Source organism: Aedes albopictus, chromosome 3 (assembly GCF_035046485.1).
Source record: "Aedes albopictus strain Foshan chromosome 3, AalbF5, whole genome shotgun sequence".
NCBI classification, from domain to species: domain Eukaryota; kingdom Metazoa; phylum Arthropoda; class Insecta; order Diptera; family Culicidae; genus Aedes; species Aedes albopictus.
Window position 1 is genome coordinate 271,977,193 of NC_085138.1, and position 19,820 is coordinate 271,997,012.

General features: G+C 38.6%; 2 protein-coding genes across 3 annotated transcripts in view; one reads left to right on the forward strand and one right to left on the reverse strand.

Annotated features, from left to right (window-relative positions):
• The first annotated feature begins 2,433 nt into the window (after nucleotides 1-2,433).
• Nucleotides 2,434-8,384, forward strand: LOC109402265 (death-associated protein 1). Of its 2 annotated transcripts, XM_019674914.3 has the most exons (4): nucleotides 2,434-2,587; nucleotides 2,654-2,781; nucleotides 3,093-3,181; nucleotides 7,211-8,384. In XM_019674914.3, exons 2-4 carry the CDS (start codon nucleotides 2,736-2,738, stop codon nucleotides 7,373-7,375), a joined length of 300 nt encoding a protein of 99 aa, XP_019530459.1. In that variant the 5' UTR covers nucleotides 2,434-2,587; nucleotides 2,654-2,735; the 3' UTR covers nucleotides 7,376-8,384. The 2 variants fall into 2 exon arrangements, with proteins under 2 accessions (XP_019530459.1, XP_062716802.1); XM_062860818.1 differs by having other exon boundaries at nucleotides 2,442-2,781.
• Nucleotides 8,385-16,485: 8,101 nt separating this feature from the next.
• The window catches only part of LOC109402267 (probable enoyl-CoA hydratase, mitochondrial), a 34,970-nt gene continuing 31,635 nt past the window's right edge, over nucleotides 16,486-19,820 (reverse strand). Inside the window, exon 2 of the mRNA XM_019674916.3 lies at nucleotides 16,486-17,418. Within this exon, the coding sequence (XP_019530461.2) occupies nucleotides 16,628-17,418 (791 nt within the window). The 3' untranslated portion in view covers nucleotides 16,486-16,627. The remainder of the gene's footprint in view (nucleotides 17,419-19,820) is intronic.

Consider the following 19,820-nt stretch of genomic DNA (forward strand, 5'->3'; position numbering starts at 1 on the left):
ATCGTGTATGGTTAAAGCATGCTAACTTTCCATTGATATTAAAGTTAAATTTCTTTATGTATGTGGCTATCTTTGATGAACTGTAAGATGGTTGTTTTACGTTGTGCATTATGTGCTAGGATTTCGTTCATGGAGCCGTGGATTGAATAGAGTAAATGTACCAATAGTGGTGCTATTAGTAGCTCCTTGTAGAAAAATAATTGAATAAAATTGATAAAACCACAAAATAAAAAGTCTGAAAACGTTAATCGATAGTTTTTCACTTAAATTTGCTAAGAAAAATGTAAAAACCATTGTTTATTTCAGTTTTTGCTAATAAATCACTTGCACCAACTATAGGTACATGGTTCCTATTATGGAGGTAAAATTTAATATTGGTTCCTATATTGGCGCATCCCATTGAATTCTTATGGGATCCGCCACTATAGGAACACTACCACCACTATAGGTGCAAAGGAGCAAAAACATTAAGGAAAATAATTGTTTTAAATAGGTTTTTCGTCAAATCCTGAACACAAAACTGAATTAATGTTATTAATTAGGTATGATGCATCTATTAAACATGTCATTTGCAAGCCTTTTGATCGAAATAGTGCTAAATTGCCACCACCACCACTATTGGTACTACCTCCACTAAGGGAGCTTTTACCCTAGTTAGATATGTTCCACAGCAGCTACATCCGATTATTTTTTTCCGATTTTCATGAAATTTTGTACACATGTAAGCACGATTAGTACAATAAATGTACGAAAAATCAAGTCAATTAAGTAGTTCAAAATTGACCGATTTATAGCTGTACATACCTATTGGTGGAGAATTCCCGTCGATTAGGTGCGAGTGCGTGTTCGAGTCGTGTCAGGATGCGTTGCTAGGAAACACATTTGCGATCTGGATAGTTTGTAGCGATCTGTCTCAGGTGTGATTAGTTTTGATGCCATTCAGACTCCCCATGCAGTCCAAATACTTTGCTTGATAGCTATTATGACGTCTTGCGCCGGTGATGAAATGTTGATTTTCTATTTATTATGCACTTACTTCGTACAGCTCGTTCGTTCTCTTTAAGGTGAAATATCAAGAAATCCCATTGCAATTTTGCATACAAACTTTAGAGGCACAAATCAGACGAACGAAGCATCAAACCAAGCTGCAGTTGTTTATCCTGAGTTTGCTCACTTACAAAAAGAAGCAGCTTTGGCTTATCGAGCGCATTTGTTTACGAATTTTTAAGATTGGTGCTCTTGAAAACGTGAGTAGGGGTTCAAGTCGGCCATTGTGGCTGCCATATTTGTGTCCTCAGATGTTTCTCCATCTCCATCCATCGCAGTGTCCTGGAACCCAACACAGGGAACTAACCTTTCCAGCAAATATTTTCAATATTTTTAAGGAAAAATTGGTTTCCCAAAGAGAAACGGTCTGACCGATTTATCTTCAACGTATCGCCCAAGTCCCATTATAATGAGCACACACCTAAGTTTTCCATAGGTTTCCATTGAATTTGCAAGGATATAAGGCACTGGTTCCCTTATTAAGCATGTGGCTCCCATTTTCATCCTACGAAAAGCCAAGGATTGAAGCACTGTTTGTTTTGTTTCTTATTTTTGTATTTTTTGTCGAAAGTGAGCACACATGAAAACAAAAAAAATGGAATGAATCGGTACCGTATTATAGTAAGTTATAGTATTTTTAAGGACAAAAGTCTTGACGGAATAGGCCTCCCGAGCAAAGTACAATAACTAAGCAGTAACAAACTGATAACTAGTGTTTGCTTCAGAACTCATTTGACAATTTTGTGTTATCAACTTGGTAGTTCTTCACACAGAAAAATGAGGCTTGTTTAAAACAATAAAACGCATGGTTGATTTTCAAACTGAGCATTTACTTATTCCAAAGTTAGATTTCTTGTTCTTACTTATAGTTTATAGATCAAAACATTTTCTCTAAATTAGCAATATGTTGCCTGCTTATTCAGCCACAATGAGAACAAATTTAGTTAATTATTTTTGATATCAGATAACTCAGTATGTTATCTGATTGTTATGATACTTTGCTCGGGCTATCTGTCCAAAGATACGCACAGTAGTGGAATCAAAGAAATTTGGTCGTCCTTTCTAGTTTTTTTTTCTGTAAAAGTTATTATTTTCTATATGTAAATTTTTTTTTGCAAAAGTGAGCTGTTTTTTTTATTTTAACTAGTGTTTCAGGTGGAAAAATTCTACTAGAAACTCAACAGTGATAGTGAAATTATCTCTGTTGTCTAAACTTTATAAGGCAGGCATTTACACCGTTATCTTTTTTTTTTTCAATAAAAATCCATACACAAGCCACGTTTATAATATAAGAAAATATCCAGCAATCCAGCAATGTGTTGTACAACACTCGCCCACCACACACAACGATTCATTGTCGTGTATTGACATCATCAGTGGTACTGCTTCGGTTCCAGTTCATAATAATAAGCACCCCCAAAGAAGATTGGTGAACCTGTGTGCAAGGAAAATATTTTTGTTCGAAACGAGCTACAGATAGTAATCGTACCGTGTATTTGCCATCGTGGAGGTTTTACTTCGCCACGACCAGAATAGTAAGGTAAACTGAATCGCGTTGTAGTGTTGTCAAGTTCAAGCTGATGTTCCAGTGATCATTCTTCAATAGGTCCAATAGGAGTAGTCGAATAGCAGCTTATAAGTGGAAAGTTAAGTTTCTTTTGGAACAGTCAAACAGTGCGGTGAGAAAAATGGCTGATGAAGACAAAGGACTAGTCGCTGGACATCCACCAGCAGGTAAGTCTGATTATTACAATTTATCGATTAAGTGTTTCTAATTGGATTGCCAGGATATGGAGAATTTTAGTAAGAAATGATAAATAAGGATATCACTATTGGAAACCTGAGCGAATAAGCATTGAAATTTTATCTGAAATCTACTTCTCACATTGTACTGTATTGCGCTCAACCATGTCTTGGTGTTCCAGTTCGACTAATGATGCACCTGATGCATCGAATGTGTCGGCAATGTGCATGCAAGAATGAATAATCACTAGCCGATAGCGAAGAACATCTAACAATCCTATTCCTTTCGAATGTTTTTGCAGTCAAGGCTGGCGGTATGCGAATTGTGCAGCACAAGACTCCCAGTGCAGAACGGCCAGCTAAGGACCCCGTCGAAGTCATCGGCTTATCGGTGAGTATACCTACATACTTGGTTTCTTTTTCTTACTTTCCTAATGCTATCATTATACGTCAGGGTTGTAGTGAGCGCAAACTGCAGATTTTTAAGGGGTGATGTGAGATCATTAGTGTTTGTATCTTAGCAGCCAGTATAGATTTAAGATTTGCGAGATATTGCAAATTGCGTCTTATTTGTGATTTTATTTCACAACAATTCGTTCTTTCGTCTCCTTCAATGAATAGTTCATGCATGTACAGGTCGGACTCGATTATCCGGAGTCGGGATCAGAAGCTTCCCAATAATATATCTTCGGAACGAAATATTGTATAAAGCTTAAATCTTGACATTTTATCAAACCAAATTTGATTGGTAATCAGGCAAAATTTCAGCTTCATTCAATATTCCGTTTGCCAGATATATGGTTGAGAAGCTTCAGAACCCGACTCCGGATAATCGAGTCCGACCTGTATTATATGTTGGTTTGTGCTATATTCATCCATATGCCATCATCTTCAAATAGGTTAAATATGAAATAAGTGCATAAGATAAAAAAATAATATTTTTATGAAAAATTTCAAATGATTGATATAACTACAATAAAAGGTCAACATTTCGCCCAAAGATTACCTAGCTCGATTGTATCGATTGTTTCTGACAGCAACAAATAGGTGAAAAAACAAAAAAAAACAACAAAATTAGTTTGCCCGTGAAGAAGACACTAATTTCGCGTCGAAAGGTCGGGCAAATGATAAACGTCGTTTACATATTCCAAGACTACGCAGAAGGGTGCGGCTTATTTTTCAAAAGTTGTTGAAAACTGGAATTTGTATGCTCTTTCAGATTCAAATCACAGAAAGAGAAACCTCCGAGTTTGAGCCAAAAATATGGCACAAACGCCTCAAAGTTTAATTTCCGAGTAATAAAAAGTTGCTTTCCCTTCGAGTGACATAACCTTCTAAATTTTCAGCCGATTTTATTTGTTATTATGTACATGAGTCTCTTCAAAATTGATTTTTGAAAAAAAAAAATGTGGAACATCGAGTTAAATTTAATCAATAACTTTAATCTCTAAAAAGCTTATATTTTGTGTGACAATAGGGTGAAATCTGTTTACTTTTCCATTGAATGCTTCCAGTTGGGGCCACCAGCGAAGAACAAGAACATTTATAGCATTCAGTTTTCGGCGCTGACAGCCCGGCGACAACCCCATCGTTTGTATTCAATCCGTCGTCTCGAGTACTCTCGGTTGTCAACACTCTGAAGCTTTCACCACAAGCTTACGGTAGAATGGTAGTCAAGAACTGTCAAATCGTATGGAAAATTGCGAAAAATGATATTTGTTGGAAAACGGGGGAGTTTAGTAAATAGTTCGTAAATAGAAATCAAAAAAGATTTGAATACACAGCTTTTTGTGTTTGATACATGCTCCGGAATACTTGTTTTGCCGAGAAATGTCGAATTTACTACCACACAAAAAAGAGCTATCTGTTGTATTTTCACTTTGGAATGTCGATCTTTTGACCGATTTCAAGTCTTTTAGCAGCATGCTTTTTCAAATATTTTAGTTATTTAAATATTCCTAGACAACTAAAAAAATCATTAAAAACGCATATTTTGCGTGATTTTGGAAAAAAATAATGTTTTGCAAGTTTATTCCAAAACTAACTTTTGACAAGATTTATGCTAAAAGATTGAAAATCGGTTGAAAATTGTGAAAGTCTGGCACTTAAAGTGATTTAACAGAACGAAAAAAGGGAGTAACATATGATGCAAATTATTGGAGCGTGGGCTATCACAGAAGTGACATATGCATGACATATCATGCAAATGTCATGGAACAACATGTAATTTTTTATTATATGTCATGTAAGTATGTAGAACATCATAACACGAAGCTTACATGACGTGTAAACCTCATTATTTTTTCCGGGCCTTTTGTTAATCAAACACGGAGACAAATTTCGTTCGTTTGAAACAAAAATATTCATGTTTATTCGGCAAACTGATAAAATATTTAAAACTAAAATATTATTTTTTAAAACAAACTCAATTACATATTGATTTCTACAATACCCATTGAAGAGCTCCCCGTTCCGCCGTCGAGAACATAAACAAAACTCTCAAGTTCCAGCTGCATCACCAAACAAGATTTCCTCTTGCAAAAATGGCAAGTTTCTCCAAAAGTTTCCACGAAATCCCATTGATTTCGAGAGCGTATGTTATCTACATGATGTTGGCATTGAATGTGCCACGCGGGAAGTGGATTTTCCTAGAGAAGGAAATAATTTTGTAAATTTAATTGGAAAACAAATATTTCCGTAGGGCCGACCTACCACAAAAAAAACAAAAATTTTTACATTTGTTTCTAACATAACCTGTCAGAAGATACATGTTTGTTTTGAAAATGGATTGAATTTGCTTTAAATGTGACGTTCGATTTGCTCCAAACAGTTTTATTTTTGTTGCCAGAACAAATTGACAATTTATTTGAGTTTACCTGAAATATTTTTGAATTTACCATGCTTTTTTCTGCGTGAAAATTCAACTTTGAAGCGTTTCCGCCACTTCTAAATCTCTATTTTTGGCTCAAATCAAGAGGTTTCTCTTTTTATATGATTTGAATCCAGAAAAGCACCCGAATTCCAGGTTTCAACTTTGAAAAAATAAGCCACAACCTCCACTACGCAGCCGTGTTTAATAAAATCAGAGAAAAAAATAAAATAAGCTTTTTATCTCTGTTTGGATGAGCCATTGCGACCAGTATTTTGATTTTTTGTGGCAATGTACGTTTCCTTTGTATTTAGTGCATGTCGTAAGACTTGCATTGTAAGGTTGCCATTGGTTGGCAATGGAGCATCGATTTCTGTAGTTTTTGTTGTGTTACCTCGGAGGTTCAAAAAATCGAATCTGATTAAAAGGTACTGTTTTATAGGGATTTTAATCCCAGCAAAAGAGCGCCCCAAATCACACACATTCTTTTTGATTTCTAGTGTAGTCTAGTCTACACATTCACAGCCATCTCTTGGAAGAATCCTGGAAGATGACACTACTTCTATCACTGTTCTTGTCATTAACCTTTACCCCCAACAACTCATATTCAAAATGCTTTCATTTCGTCAATTTTCATCCGATTTTTTTGAAGTTGCCCTCAATTGATCATAAATCATAAAAGTTTATTATACTGAAGTGGTCATGTAATATCTGGAACCATTCCGGAGATATTCCGGATTTTACTGGGGTCAGGGGGTTGGGGAGGTGTCTATTTTGCCAAATGGCCAAAAGTAATTATTTCTTGTGTTATTGTGTTTGAGAGGCACCCGTGAAACCTGTTCCAGGTATTTTGGAGCGGCCATATCAGTTGATACCTACTTCAGTCATTTTTTTTCTGCCCCATTCTCTCGAAATCATGACATGTTTAGCTTGCAAACCAGAAATGTCCCCGATGATACCCCCGTGGACCCTGTGCTAGATGGTCCGGGGTGGCCATATTAGATGATACAATCATCAGTCTATCGTTTCTGACTCAGTCTTTCGAAATCATGGTTCCAGATATTTCATGGTTACTTGAGTACAATAAACTAGCACCAATTTATGATCGATTGAGGGAGACATCAAAAAATTCGAATGAAAATTGACGAAATGCCAGCATTTTGAATATGAGTTGTTGGGGTTCGGGTACGTAAAGGTTAACAATGGATTACTGCTCGAAATTACATATACTGGCCTGCTTACTCTCACACGGAATTTGACGTTTGAGAGGTGTCGGCACCGCTCAAACGTCAAATTTTCTATGAGATTAAGCAGGCTAGCATATATTCGAGCAGAAGTTCATACTTGCAAAGCATCGTAGATGCGTTACAAGTACTGAAGCGGTCAGGCCTACTGTGCAGCGTCATTGAATACAATTGAATTAAACCAAAACGACGATATCTCGCATCAACCGCTCCATGGTTATAATATTTATGTGAATCAAAAACGTTGGGAGTGAATTCAGCCTAGCAATGCAGTTCATGCCTTTCATAATTTGTTTTTTTTTTACAGAATCCAGCTCCGAACGTAAACACCGGCGAAGTGGTGCAGAGCGCTACATCCAACAAGCACAACGAGCATTCGGTGGAAGCTAGTCAGGTGGCCCATGCCCAGAAACCCCCGGCGCAGATTCCTCAGAAGCCAGTGAACAACATCCAACAGCCACGGAAGTTTTGAATGGCTCGCGACCTCATGCAATACCCTTTTATATTTCACATCAATACGTCTATGGGTAGTCGATTTAGCGTTTTATAAGTTACGCCTCTGGGGTGTCACACATCCTGAAACGGTTTTCTTTCGGTTCCTTTGTGGCGGTTCGCTTCAGAACCCCTTTTCCAAATCTGATTTTTGAGGCGTTCATGGTACTAGTGAAAGTTACGTTCACGTTTGATTCTTTATGAAACACAAATAAATACCTACATAAATATCCAACGCATATATTTAAAACCTTAAGTATGTTGCAATCTACGTTTGTATTTATACACTGAGGATACTGTTCGTATGATTTTCATAGTTTGCATCTTATGAATCAGGAATTTTTATTTTTTTCATCATTTCATAGTTCTCGTATGCTTTTCATACATTGAAAAGCGAAATCCATAAGACTTGTCGTATGAAAAATCTCATAAGAAGCATCGTATGAAAATCATAAGATGTGTTATGAAACACCATTGCTAAAAAACAACAAAACCTTTTATTGGCTTCTAACCACTTCTACTTCCGAAGCGTGGATGGGCGAATGAGTAAAGCACGCACTCGCTAACCTTGACGTTCCTGGTTCGATTCCAGGTTGCGATTTTTTTTAATTTGTGCAAAATATTTCATAAAAGTATGTATGATAGTCATACGAAATAATTTCAGATTTTATACGTTATCGGTATGGTTTTCATACGTGAGTGTTATGAAATTTATACAGTAACAGTATGACAATAATAGTTGGCGCTTTGAATCCAAAATCATAGTTCGTAACTATGATTTTCGCAAGAAATTCTTGTGGCAAAAAATCATAGTTGATTCGTATGATTTTCGGAGTTGCAGTATCCTCAGTGTATAAATAAAGAATGTTTTATGTGAGTCATATGTAACATTATGACACGAATAACACTATGTCATTAATTTACAGTTTTAATGAGTAATAATAATCGAAAGAAAGTGAATTGAAATAAATGCTATTATTGATAACGTATGCTGATTCCCAATCATTTTTGTCCTTATCGCAGAGTCTACGAAGCGCATAAATATCGCTTATCACAAACATCTCTCTTTACCAATGTCAGCAACTGTGTGCTCCAGTTTTAACAAACAACAATGAAACATCCACATTCTGCAGCAGACATTGAGCCGAAAGATTTATTTCACCTTTTTCTTTCTTCTTCATCTCAGTCTAGCGTTTTATGGTCACTTGAACTGCCTCTATTCGCATAACAGTCCCATGTTTGCTGGGTTTCCTATTCACATGGGACTGTTGTGCGAATGGGGGCAGTGCATAGCTAAAGCTATTTTGTCATTTATTTTTGTATTCCTAATTGGTAATTTGATGTTGCATGAAGAAGAAGAAAAGTGATGATGTTTTGAAAAATCCCTATCCCTATAACACAGGGGGAGATTTTAAAATGACTTTAAAATCTAAAACAAAATCTTATTAAAAACGGTTTGATATACGGCGTTGGACTTTGGACGGACTACATATTGAACGTATAAATTTAAATTTAACATTTTTTTCTTGATAAGGTACTTAATTTGTAGTCCGTCCAAAGTCTAACACCGTACATCAAACCGTTTTTAATTAGATTTTGTTTTAGATTTTATAGAGGCATTTTAAAATCTTCCCCTGTGTTATAGGGATAGGGATTTTTCAAAACATCATTGCTTTTCTTCTTCTTCTTCACGCAACATCAAATCACCAATAGGCATGGAAATACGCTATGCCTTTGACAGCAAAAAAAAACTACGAAAAATTCTAAACCTTATCACTAGCTTGCATAGCTATGGGAAGATTCAAATATTACGTCCATCGTTTTTCGGGTTTTCCAGACCCCCCCCCCCCCCTCTGTCACGCAATTTTCCCATACCCAATACACGCATTGTCACACTTTTCTAGACCCCCCCCCCCTCCCCCAAATGTTGGACGTAATTTTTGAACGTTCCCTATAGGGCACTGCATAAAATGCTCTCCCTCTCTTTCACTTTTACAGAAATTTTGTAAACAACAAGGCCAAGAAACTTCAAAATCCCATACAAATTCAAAACAGTGCAGTGCCCTATTAAGAGGTCTCCAGTTAGCCTAGTGGGTAAGGCTATGGATCGCCAATCCGGAGACGGCGGGTTCGATTCCCGTTCCGGTCGGGAAAATTTTCTCGACTCCCTGGGCATAGTGTATCAATGTACTTGCCTCACAATATTGAGTGGTGCGCTGAAAATGATACACCGCGCGGCCTTTGTAATGTTTCCAAACGCGCATTTGCACGAAATTCCACGCGGCAAATCCTTCTGGAAAGGAACGGCCGCACTTGAGGAAACGCCGCAAATGTTATCTCCCATAAGAATGAAGTAAACGGGATGCAAAAAACGCGGCTGTTCCTTTCCTCGGGGATTTACCGCGTGTACTTTTGGGCAAATGCGCCAATATGCAAATTCATTCAATGGCAGGCAAAGAAAGTCCTTCAATTAATAACTGTGGAAGTGCTCAACGAACACTAAGTTGAAGAGAGGCAAGCCAAGTTCCAATCTAATGCGAACGTTGGGCCATAAAGAAGAAAAAAGAAGGAGAAGGCATAGAACAAAAATCGAGTACACTGAAACAAAAAAGCTAACGAAGTAAAGTACATTCGAACCTACTAGAACCGCTTATGATGTTGCGCCTCCTGAAATTCATAAGTGGTTTTGCCTCAGTATCAACGGCTCCTGGCTGACGAAATAGCCTTTACGAGCCAAAGGATGTAATTTGTACATTACATGTACGACGCGACTGATGTTCAGCGAAATGATATTACAAGATTTTTTTTTGCTGGCGGGATGAAACAGGAGGCAAAATGTCTCCTTTCCTTCCTTCTTTTTCTCGTGTTTGTTTAGGAGATTGTGTAAGAAAAAAGGAAAAGATGACTACGCCAATAGGAGTAGCATGTACGAGATTTCAATTAAGTTCAATGACGATCGAAAAACCAACATTTTAGATTTTTAAGCAAAATGAATTGATAGATGAATTTCTAGGGTTTAGAGCTTGGAAATAAATAGTGTTGGACCGTGTTAATGATGCTAACGACTTTTTATTGCAGTAGTTTACACTGGAGTACACTGCAAATAGACCTGTGCGCCATCACGCCACGCCGCCGCCGACGCCGGCCGAGGTTATCGGCGGCGCGCCATACGCCGCAGAGAGGTTCAATTTTGAAAAAAGCGGTCAGAAACTCATTTTTTGAACATGTCTTTGATGAGTTTCCTGTAATCGAGTATTCATCTATATTATCAGGAGTATTGAATAGCTATTAAAGAAAATTGGAAATATTGTTTTTTTTTATTTTGTTACATCACTGAATAGTTCCTGATGAAAAAAATACTGAATTTTTGATAAAGAACACAAACGAGTTCAACCACTACAAAAGTCGATAGATATAAGTAATTCGATTACCTCAAAAAGTTCTTGCGTATATCAGGCATCTGCAATGGAGCAAGAGATCAAAATAACACTTGGCTTCAAAATCGACATTATATGCCATTAGCACTAGGAGTTCATAATACTTCGACTTCAAAGTGTCTTACAAATCGCTCCCCGCTACTCCCCACGGAGATATTCCGTCCAAAGACTTTTTTAAGTATTCATCATTGATTAAAATGTAAAACTGAGTACTAGATCCTGTTCCAATACATTAATTTAGGCTAAAACTTGCAGACTACTATGATTTAACAATTTTTGCAAGGTATTTTTATATCTGGACCACTGTGGCGCCTGAGATCAGTGTACGAACAAAGTTTACATAAAGTTGAGATAAAAAATTCTCACGATTACTATCATAAGAGTTTGACTGCAATAATTGATTTCTCATAATAGATTTTCTCATCTGTAAATGTAATACGATACGACAATTTGAAGCCTGATCATTTTTTTCTTTCTATTGTTTTAGACAACCTTTGCAGGATACTTTAATTAAGGAACTTCTGAAGAAAAATTAAATGTAATTTCAAGATGTCCAATGTCCATTCAAATACAAAACTCTCAGAACTTTTTCTTGATTTTTCATAAGATTTCATTCATTATTCATCATTCACATCTCTCCAAAAGTATCGTCAGAAGGATTCAGTGATGCCTCCAGGAGATCCACCAGAGATTTTTTCAGAAAATTCTTTAGGGATGCCTTCAGAAGTTTCATCGTTTATTTTTTTTTTTCAAAAGATTTTTCAGGAAATCTCGGCAAGAGTACCTTCAGGGAAAACTCCAGGAGTTCCTTCAGAAATTCTTTCAGGAGGAATCAGGTATGCCTCCTACACTGCAAATTTTGTTTGCTGATATTCAGAAAACTTTGCTGTTTTTTTGTGTGCTGATTGCATTCAGCAATACGATTGTCTGTGATACGAGTTTACTGAGTATCTGCAATTATTTTTCAACTTGCTAAACCACCCAGCAATTTTGACAGTTAATCAGCAACGTTATGCTGAAATTCAGCAAAAATTTTGCTGAAATTCAGCAATTTATTTTGCTGTTTTTTTTTTGTGCTGGAAGCATTTCAAAAAAATTGGTGTGTAGAGATAAACATATCAGAGATTTATCCAGAAGACCCTTCAGGGATTCCCATAGGATGTCCGTCAGAGATTAGTCTGAGAGTTTCTTCACGAATTCCTACAGGAGTTTCTTCAGGAACTAGTGCAGGAGTTTCCTCAGAGATTCCTCCAGAAGATCCTTCAGATCCTCTAGAATTCCAACAAGGGATGTCTTCTAACGTTCTGTAGGGATCGCTCCGGGAGTTTCATCCCTTTTGGAATTTCTTCACGAATCCCTCCTGAAATTCCTCTTTACATTACTTCTGGAAGCCTCCTGAACATTTTTCAGAGATTCTTTCAGAAACATTCTGTCCGCGCTCAGAGCGAACATAGTTTGTATATGTATGTCACGTGTGTTCCCGCAGTAACCGTATTCCAATCCCAAATCCCATCCTACTAACCTCGAGTCGACCGCGGGATATTTCGGTCACCCTGCTAACATTTATGTGTGTTTGTGTGTAAAATGAACACGCACTTCCCCGAACGACAGTCGCGCAGCAAGCTGGCTGGCTGTTGAGAGCGACGACAACGATGATGCGCACCGCCGCGTCGCCGAGGAGAAGAATGAACACGACAACCGATCGAGAGAGCGCGAGAGAGGAACGACGACGACTACGACAACAAGAGAGCGGCGGCGGCATATGCCGTGGCCACCAAAATGTTCGCTGGACGACGGCTACACGATGCGTCGAGAATGTTCTACCGGCGCGGCGGCGGCGAATGCGCGCCTAGAACTTTCTGGAACACGTGATCGCGGTAGCGTGTATATGGGGAATGGGGTATAAGAGGGAGCTATGTTTAATATCAGTTTTCAGTTTTCTATAAGTGATCAAAGTGAATACATTGAAGTTTCAAAAAGTGGAGTGAAGTGTTTTATTAAGTCCCTGGAGTTTGGATACCAAACCAGCCTTTTTCAAGGCTAAGCAGGAGTTATCAGGATTATTTTTCCGTCTCTCCACCTAAGTGTAATCCTCTGCTGTTGGCACTCCTTCAGAAGAAGGAGTCGGCCCATCTGCTGCAATACCGAGTGTCCGTGATCGGACACATTCAAGAATTACTCTAGAGGTTCCTTCGTTGATCTCTCCAGGAGTTCGTTCAGGGATCTGCCTAATAGCTCCAGGAGAATTCAGGGTTACCTTCAGGTGTTCGTTAGGAATTAATTTAAAACTCCCTAACCTATTTCAACATGAGTTCGCTCAGGTATCCTTCCAGAAGTCCATTCCCTTCAGACATTCTTTCAGGAGGGTTCGTAAATGCCTCCTGGAGATCCATCAAGAATTTTGTAAAAAGTTCCTTTAGGAATTCCTGCAGGAGGTCTTTAGAAATTAGTCTGGGCGTTCATGTTGGGATTCCTTCTGAAGTTTCTCAGATATTCTTGCAAGTGTTCTTACAGAAATTAGCCCAAGAGTTCCTACTGAGATTTCAACAGTTTCAGGGATTCTTGCAAATGTTTCTTCTTAGATTGCTCCTGAATTTCTTCAGGGATTCCTACAGAAGTTCCTTCGGAAAACTCTCCAGGAATTCCGTCAGAGAGTCTTATAGGAGGGTCCAAGGATACCTCCAGCAAAATTCAGGGATTCCTCCAGAAATTTATTCAGGAATCCCTATATAAGGGTTTCTTCTAAGTTTTCTTCAGGATATCCTTAGGGGATTTCTCTTAAGGATTCTTCCAGGAATTGCTCCTGGGATTCCTGCAGGGATTTATCCTGTAATTTCTTCGAGGGTTCCTCTTAGAATTTCTTCGGAGATTTCTCCTGGACTTACTTCGGGGATTCCTCCTGGACTTCCTTCGGAGATTCCTCTTACAATTTATTCTAGAATTTCTTCTGGAATTTCTTCGGGGATTCCACCTGGAATTCCTTCTGGACTTCATGGATTCATCCTGAGATGCTTTCGGGGATTTCTCCTGATATTCTGTCGTGGATTTGATTTCTCCTAAAGTTCCTTCGGGGTTTCCTGGATTTTTTTTTGTTTTGATGATTCCTCTTAGAATTCCTTCGGAGATTCCTCATGGATATCCTTCAGAGATTCCTCATGGAATTCCTCCAGAAATCATGAAATTCCTTCGGCATTTCCTGCTGCAATTCCTTCGGGATTTCCTGCTGGAATTCCTCTTACAATTCCTTCGGGGATTTCTTCTAGAGTTCCTTTCCTTCGAAGATTTCTCTTAGAATTCTTTCGGGGTTTCCCCTTGAAAATTTTTCGAGTATCCGCTTGGATATCCTACCAGAGTTCCTTCAAGGGCTCCACATGGTCTTCCAGCAAGGATTTCTTCTGTTATTTCTTCAGAGATTTTTCCTGGAATTCCGTCGGGTTTACCCTCTGAACTTCCTCCAGGAATTAATTGGAAGATTTCTTCTAGAATTCCTCGGGGATTCCTTCTAGACGTCCTTCGAGGATTCCTCCTGAAATTTCTTCGAGGATTCGTTCCGATATTCCGTCAGGGATTCCTCCTGGACTTATTACTGGAATTCATCCTTCAGAGATTCCTTATGGATATTTTTCGTTGATTTCTCCTAGAAATCCATTAGGGATTCTTTCTCGAATTCCGTTGGAAATTCCCACTGGGATTCTTTTAGGGATTCCTGCTGGAATTTCTTTGTGAGTTACTGCTGGAATTCTTTTGGAATTCGTGCTAGCATTCTTTTGGGATTCCCTCTTGAAAGTCCTGTGGGGATTCCTCCTAGCATTATTTCAGGGGTTCCTAATGGAATTTCTACTAGGAGCTAAAACTCTTTCGGGGATTCCTCTTAAAATGCCTTCGAAGATTCCTCCTAAAATTCTTCCGGGGATTCCTCCTAAAAATCTTTCGGGGATTCTTCCTGAAACTCATTCAGTGGTTCCTCATAAAATTCCTTCGAGAGTTTCTTCTGATATTCCTTCAAAGATTTTTTCCGGATATTCTTTCATGATTCCTCCTAGAAATCCATGGGATTCCATTTTTAATGTGTTTGAAAATTCTTTCTGGGATTCCTCTGGGGATTCTTCCTGGCCTTCCTTCATGGATTCCTCCTGAAATTCTTTCGGGGATTTTTTTTTGATATTCCGTCGTGGATTCCTACTGGAATTCCTTCTTTAATATCTTTGGTGATTTCTCCTAGTTTCTTTTTTGAAATTCCTCCTGGAATTCGGGGGTTCTTCCTAGAGTTCCTTTGGGGATTCCTTCTGGAATTGCTTCGGGGAATCTTCCTGGACTTCCTGTGGGGATTCCTCTTGGAATTCCTTCGGGGTTTCCTCTTGAAAAACCTTTAAGGTTCCGTTTTTAATTCCTTCGGTGGTTTCCTCAGGGTTTCCTGCAGGAATTTTTTACTGAGATTGCTCCTAGACTTCAGAGATTGCTCCTGGATTTTTTTCGGGGATTTCTCCTGAAATTCCTTTTGAAGATTCTTCCTAGAACTCTTTCGGGGACTCCTTTTGGAATTCCTTCCGGGATTAATTCTAGAGTTCCTTCGGGGATTTCTCCTGGAGTTCCTTGGAGGATTCCTCCTGAAATTCCTTCGGGGATTCTTCCTTTTGGAATTCCTTTGGTAATTCGTCTTCGAGTTTCTTCGGAGATTCCTCCTGGATTCCTTCGGGGATCCCTCACGGAATTCCTCCGGTGGTTTCCTCTGGGTTTCCTGCAGGGATTTCGAATCGCAATTTCTATTGAGATTCGTCCTAGACTTCAGAGATTGCTCCTGGAATTTTTTCGGGGATTTCTCCTGAAATTCCTTTTGGAGATTCTTCCTAGAACTCTTTCGGGGACTTTTTTTGGAATTCCTTCGGGGATTAATCCTAGAGTTCCTTCGGGGATTTCTCCTGGAATTCCTTGGAGGATTCCTCCTGAAATTCCTTCGGGGATTCTTCCTTTTGGAATTCCTTTGGTGATTCGTCTTCGAGATTCTTCGGAGATTCCTCCTGGATTCCTTCGGGGATCCCTCACGGAATTGCTTCGGGGATCCCTCACGGAATTCCTCCGGGGACTCCTGACGGAATACCTCTGGGGATTCCTCTTAGTATTCGTATGGGAATTCTTCCTATATTTTTTTCGGGAACTCCTCGTGGAATTATTTTGGCAATTCCTCCTAGAAATTCTTTGGAATTCTTTTTCGAATTCCCTTGAAAATTCCCACTAAAATTCTTTTGAGAATTCCTGCTGGAAATTCTTTGAGGATTCCTGCTTGAATTTCTTTGGGATTTCTGGATATTTTTCGTTGATTCTTCCCAGAAATTTTTAGAAGATTCCTTCTCGAATTCCTTCAAAAATTCCCGTTGGAATTTCTTCGGGGAATTCATTTGGGGAATAATTCCTGCGGGTTTTCTAGATTACCTTCTAAAATTTCTCGAAAATTCTAATCATGGATTTCTTCAGAAGTTTTTGCAGGGATCTCTCTAAGAGAGATTCTTGAACAACCAGAGATTCCAACAGAAGTTCCTTCAGGGCTGCATAAAGAAATTCCAGCAGATATTTCTCTAGAAGTTTCGTAATTGTCAGTAATCTGCCTTGTCGGCCTTCAGTCAGCTAGGCATATTCGTTGTAATCGAAACGATACTTTTTGTATTTTAAAGTAAACCATTTATTTTCAAGTTATTGCATTTTACCTCAGAGGTAACACATATTGCCTAAATATAATAAATGCATGGCATGCTCGAGTCCTGAGTCGCATATATTTACCACAGTTGATCAATGCACATTTATTCGTTGGTGAATTTGGGGGCACGTTTCTCGACAAAAGCGGTCATACCCTCCAGGCGATCCTTGGTGGAGAAGGTAGCGTGGAAATGGCGTCTCTCGAACTTCAGTCCTTCGTTCAGCGTAGTTTCATAAGCAGTGTTTACAGCTTCCTTGCACAACTGAACAATCAATGGCGAGAAAGTAGAGATCTTCTCTCCCAGCTTGACGGCTTCACCGACCACCTTATCGGCTGGGAACACTTTGCTGACCAAACCCGATCGTTCTGCTTCCTCAGCGTTGATCATGTTTCCGGTCAAACACATTTCCATGGCCTTCGACTTGCCCATCACACGGGTAGTACGCTGGGAACCGCCGGCTCCGGGAATGGTCCCGAGAGCGATTTCCGGCTGGCCGAACTTGGCCTTATCTCCAGCGTAGATGATGTCGCACATCATAGCGAACTCACAGCCACCGCCCAAAGCGTATCCGTTAACGGCAGCAATGACAGGTTTCTGGGCCTTGGCGACGCTGGTCCAGTTATTGAGGAAGTTTCCGGTGATGCACTTGGAGTAGGTGTTGTTCTGCATCTCCTTGATGTCCGCACCCGCTGCAAAGGCCTTCTCGCTGCCGGTAATGACGATAGCTCCGACCTTATCGTCGCGATCGAACTGTTCCAGAGCCTGGCTAACTTCATTCATCAGTCCGTTGCACAGAGCATTCAGAGCTTTGGGACGATTCAGCGTAATCAGGGCAACGTTTTTCTTCTCACCGACCAGCTCGGCTTTGATGAATTCAAAGGCTTTCGGGGATGCTGCAAAAAAGGAAGTAGAGTTAATGCTAAGTAGTACAAATATTAAAGCACTTTTGAAAATATTGAAAAAGGGAGACAAGTTTTAAGAAACTGATTTAATTAGGGTTCACAATTGTGATTGGCATGAGACATATTTTTTTATTGTTTAAGTATATTTAGAAGAACCAAATTTATTAGTCCACAAAAAAACGGCGAATAGTCCGATGTTTTGTAAAAAAAAAAACAGACGAAAACGGTGGGCAGAATATGTTGCGAGAACGTCGGACAATAACCATGCAAAGTTGATGTTTGCATCTGATTAGGTTGACTAAAGCAATTCTCCCTCTATTCTCGTTTTCAATTGAATATTTTGAAAACACGACAGTTCATTGACATTATGTATTCTGCTAAACTTAGAAAATTTGAGATTTTCTAAAAAATATAAAAAACGTTTTTTTTTTTTCAAAATAACCTCAGTTTTATGAGCCCCTAGTCAAAAGCCACCAGAAATTCATAGCTGGGCAAAAATAGTGCCATTACAGTGGGCAACAGTAAGAGATTATACATACTGAATTGAATAAACGTGTAAAAACAACAAACTTTTAAAAGTTTTGGTCGTCCTTTTGTAAGAAGCTCGAAGAATGCGAATTATCAACTGTCAATGTGTTCAATGACTTGAAAATATTAAAAGCTCGAAGTCAATATGAGCAAATGCACAGAAAACAACAAACAAAAATGCACATGTAGCCGATGCGGTAAGCGCATGGGTATTCAATAAGACCATGCACATGCACAGGGTGACGGGTTCGATTTCCGGTCGGTCCAGGAACTTCTTGTAATGGAAATATCCTTGACTTCCTGGGGCATAGAGTATGGGTATCTTCGTGTCTGTCACACGATATACATACATGTACAGATTGGTCATTAAAAGAGATAGCTCTCAGTGATTAACAGCACAGATCGAAAAAAAGGATCAAATTCTGTGACATATGATGCACTTAATTGGAGCATGGAATATCACGGAATTTTACATGACATATCATGGAAATGTCCTGAAATATTACGTAACTTTCCATTATATGTCATGTATCAGCATGACTCAGAATGATTACATCCCAAGTAACAGAACTAGCTGAATAACAGTTTCTTAAGCTATAGTTTGCTGAAGAGTAGTTTGTCAAACATGCATCTAAAACACTCAGGTTAATGAACCTGAACAAACATGATTTATGTATTTACACTGGACTAGTAACAAGCCACTGCCCTTGCAAATATTACCTAAATATAATTTGGAAATTACAAGATAACAAATGTCGTTTCTGTAAATTTGAGAGCGGAAGTTCTGAGCATTTATTGTGTGATTGTGCTGCACTTTATCAAAAGCGCTGCGGTTACCTTGATAAGGGCTGGATGGAGCCTTGGGAAGTCTGGGCCTCTCATCCCAAGCAGGTATTGGATTTCATACGAAATGCATTACCTGATTGGGAAACACGCCAATAGCTGTGAGGATGATCATTTCTCCATAGTAATGAATCTTTTCAGTACGGCAAAAATAAAGAGGATGGCACCACAATAGATCAAATTAATGGTCACAGTGGTACTATGTCCCCAACATGAAAAAAAACCTTCTCAAAAAAGTTTTTTTCAATATTCCACGAGTTCGGGCATAGTTTTTCCGGCTTATCTTTACGAATTTTCTCAACTGTGGAAAATTTTATTGAAAACTTTTTCCAGATCTTTTTTTTTTGGTGTCCATTTCGACCCCTAACCGCTCTATAACGCAAATTTACATGATATGTCATGTAAGCCATGACAACACGAAATTTATAGACGCGTGTAGATTATTTTTATGTGTTATGTGTAAGTGCTCATAGAGCATTCTTAAAAACAGGCTTTGTACCAGTTGATACGTTACGCCAAGAAGAAGACATAACAAACCCCGTTTTCCGAGAAACTGGTCATTCCGGGAAACATTTTTCGAGAATTTCTTTTCTGGATTACTGGCAAAATGATAACAAAATTGTTTATTGTATTTATCGCACCCCACCAGTAGCCCTCTATATCCTTATATTTATGATAACGAAAAGGTAAGTATAATATTAGGCATGGCTGGTTCAGTCTGTAACTAATCTTTCCATAAGCTGCAGCATTTCGTTTAAAAAGTGTGATCAGTTTGACACGGAGTAACTATTTGGAGATTCCTGCAAGAAGTGGCAGCAAATTTTTTACGTAACAGTTAACGAACGTAAGTTATTGTATCATTACCCAGGGTTTGTTTGAGTGTTCTTATTTGTGCTAATTTGGAAGAACTGTAGATATAAGAAAACCGGTAAAATATATCGGTATGCTATGGAATTGAGTTTTTTATTGTAGAAAAAATGGTCGATTTTCATATTTTATACAAGAGAGCACTTTTTTCTAAG

What these genes read in the sequence shown, in the direction of transcription:
- LOC109402265 (XM_019674914.3), top strand. Translation starts at nt 2,736, where the DNA reads ATGGCTGATGAAGACAAAGGACTAGTCGCTGGACATCCACCAGCAG. An exon ending in CGCTGGACATCCACCAGCAG is followed by an intron (nt 2,782 to 3,092) that starts GTAAGTCTGATT and finishes ATGTTTTTGCAG; the next exon opens with TCAAGGCTGGCGGTATGCGA. An exon ending in TCGAAGTCATCGGCTTATCG is followed by an intron (nt 3,182 to 7,210) that starts GTGAGTATACCT and finishes TTTTTTTTACAG; the next exon opens with AATCCAGCTCCGAACGTAAA.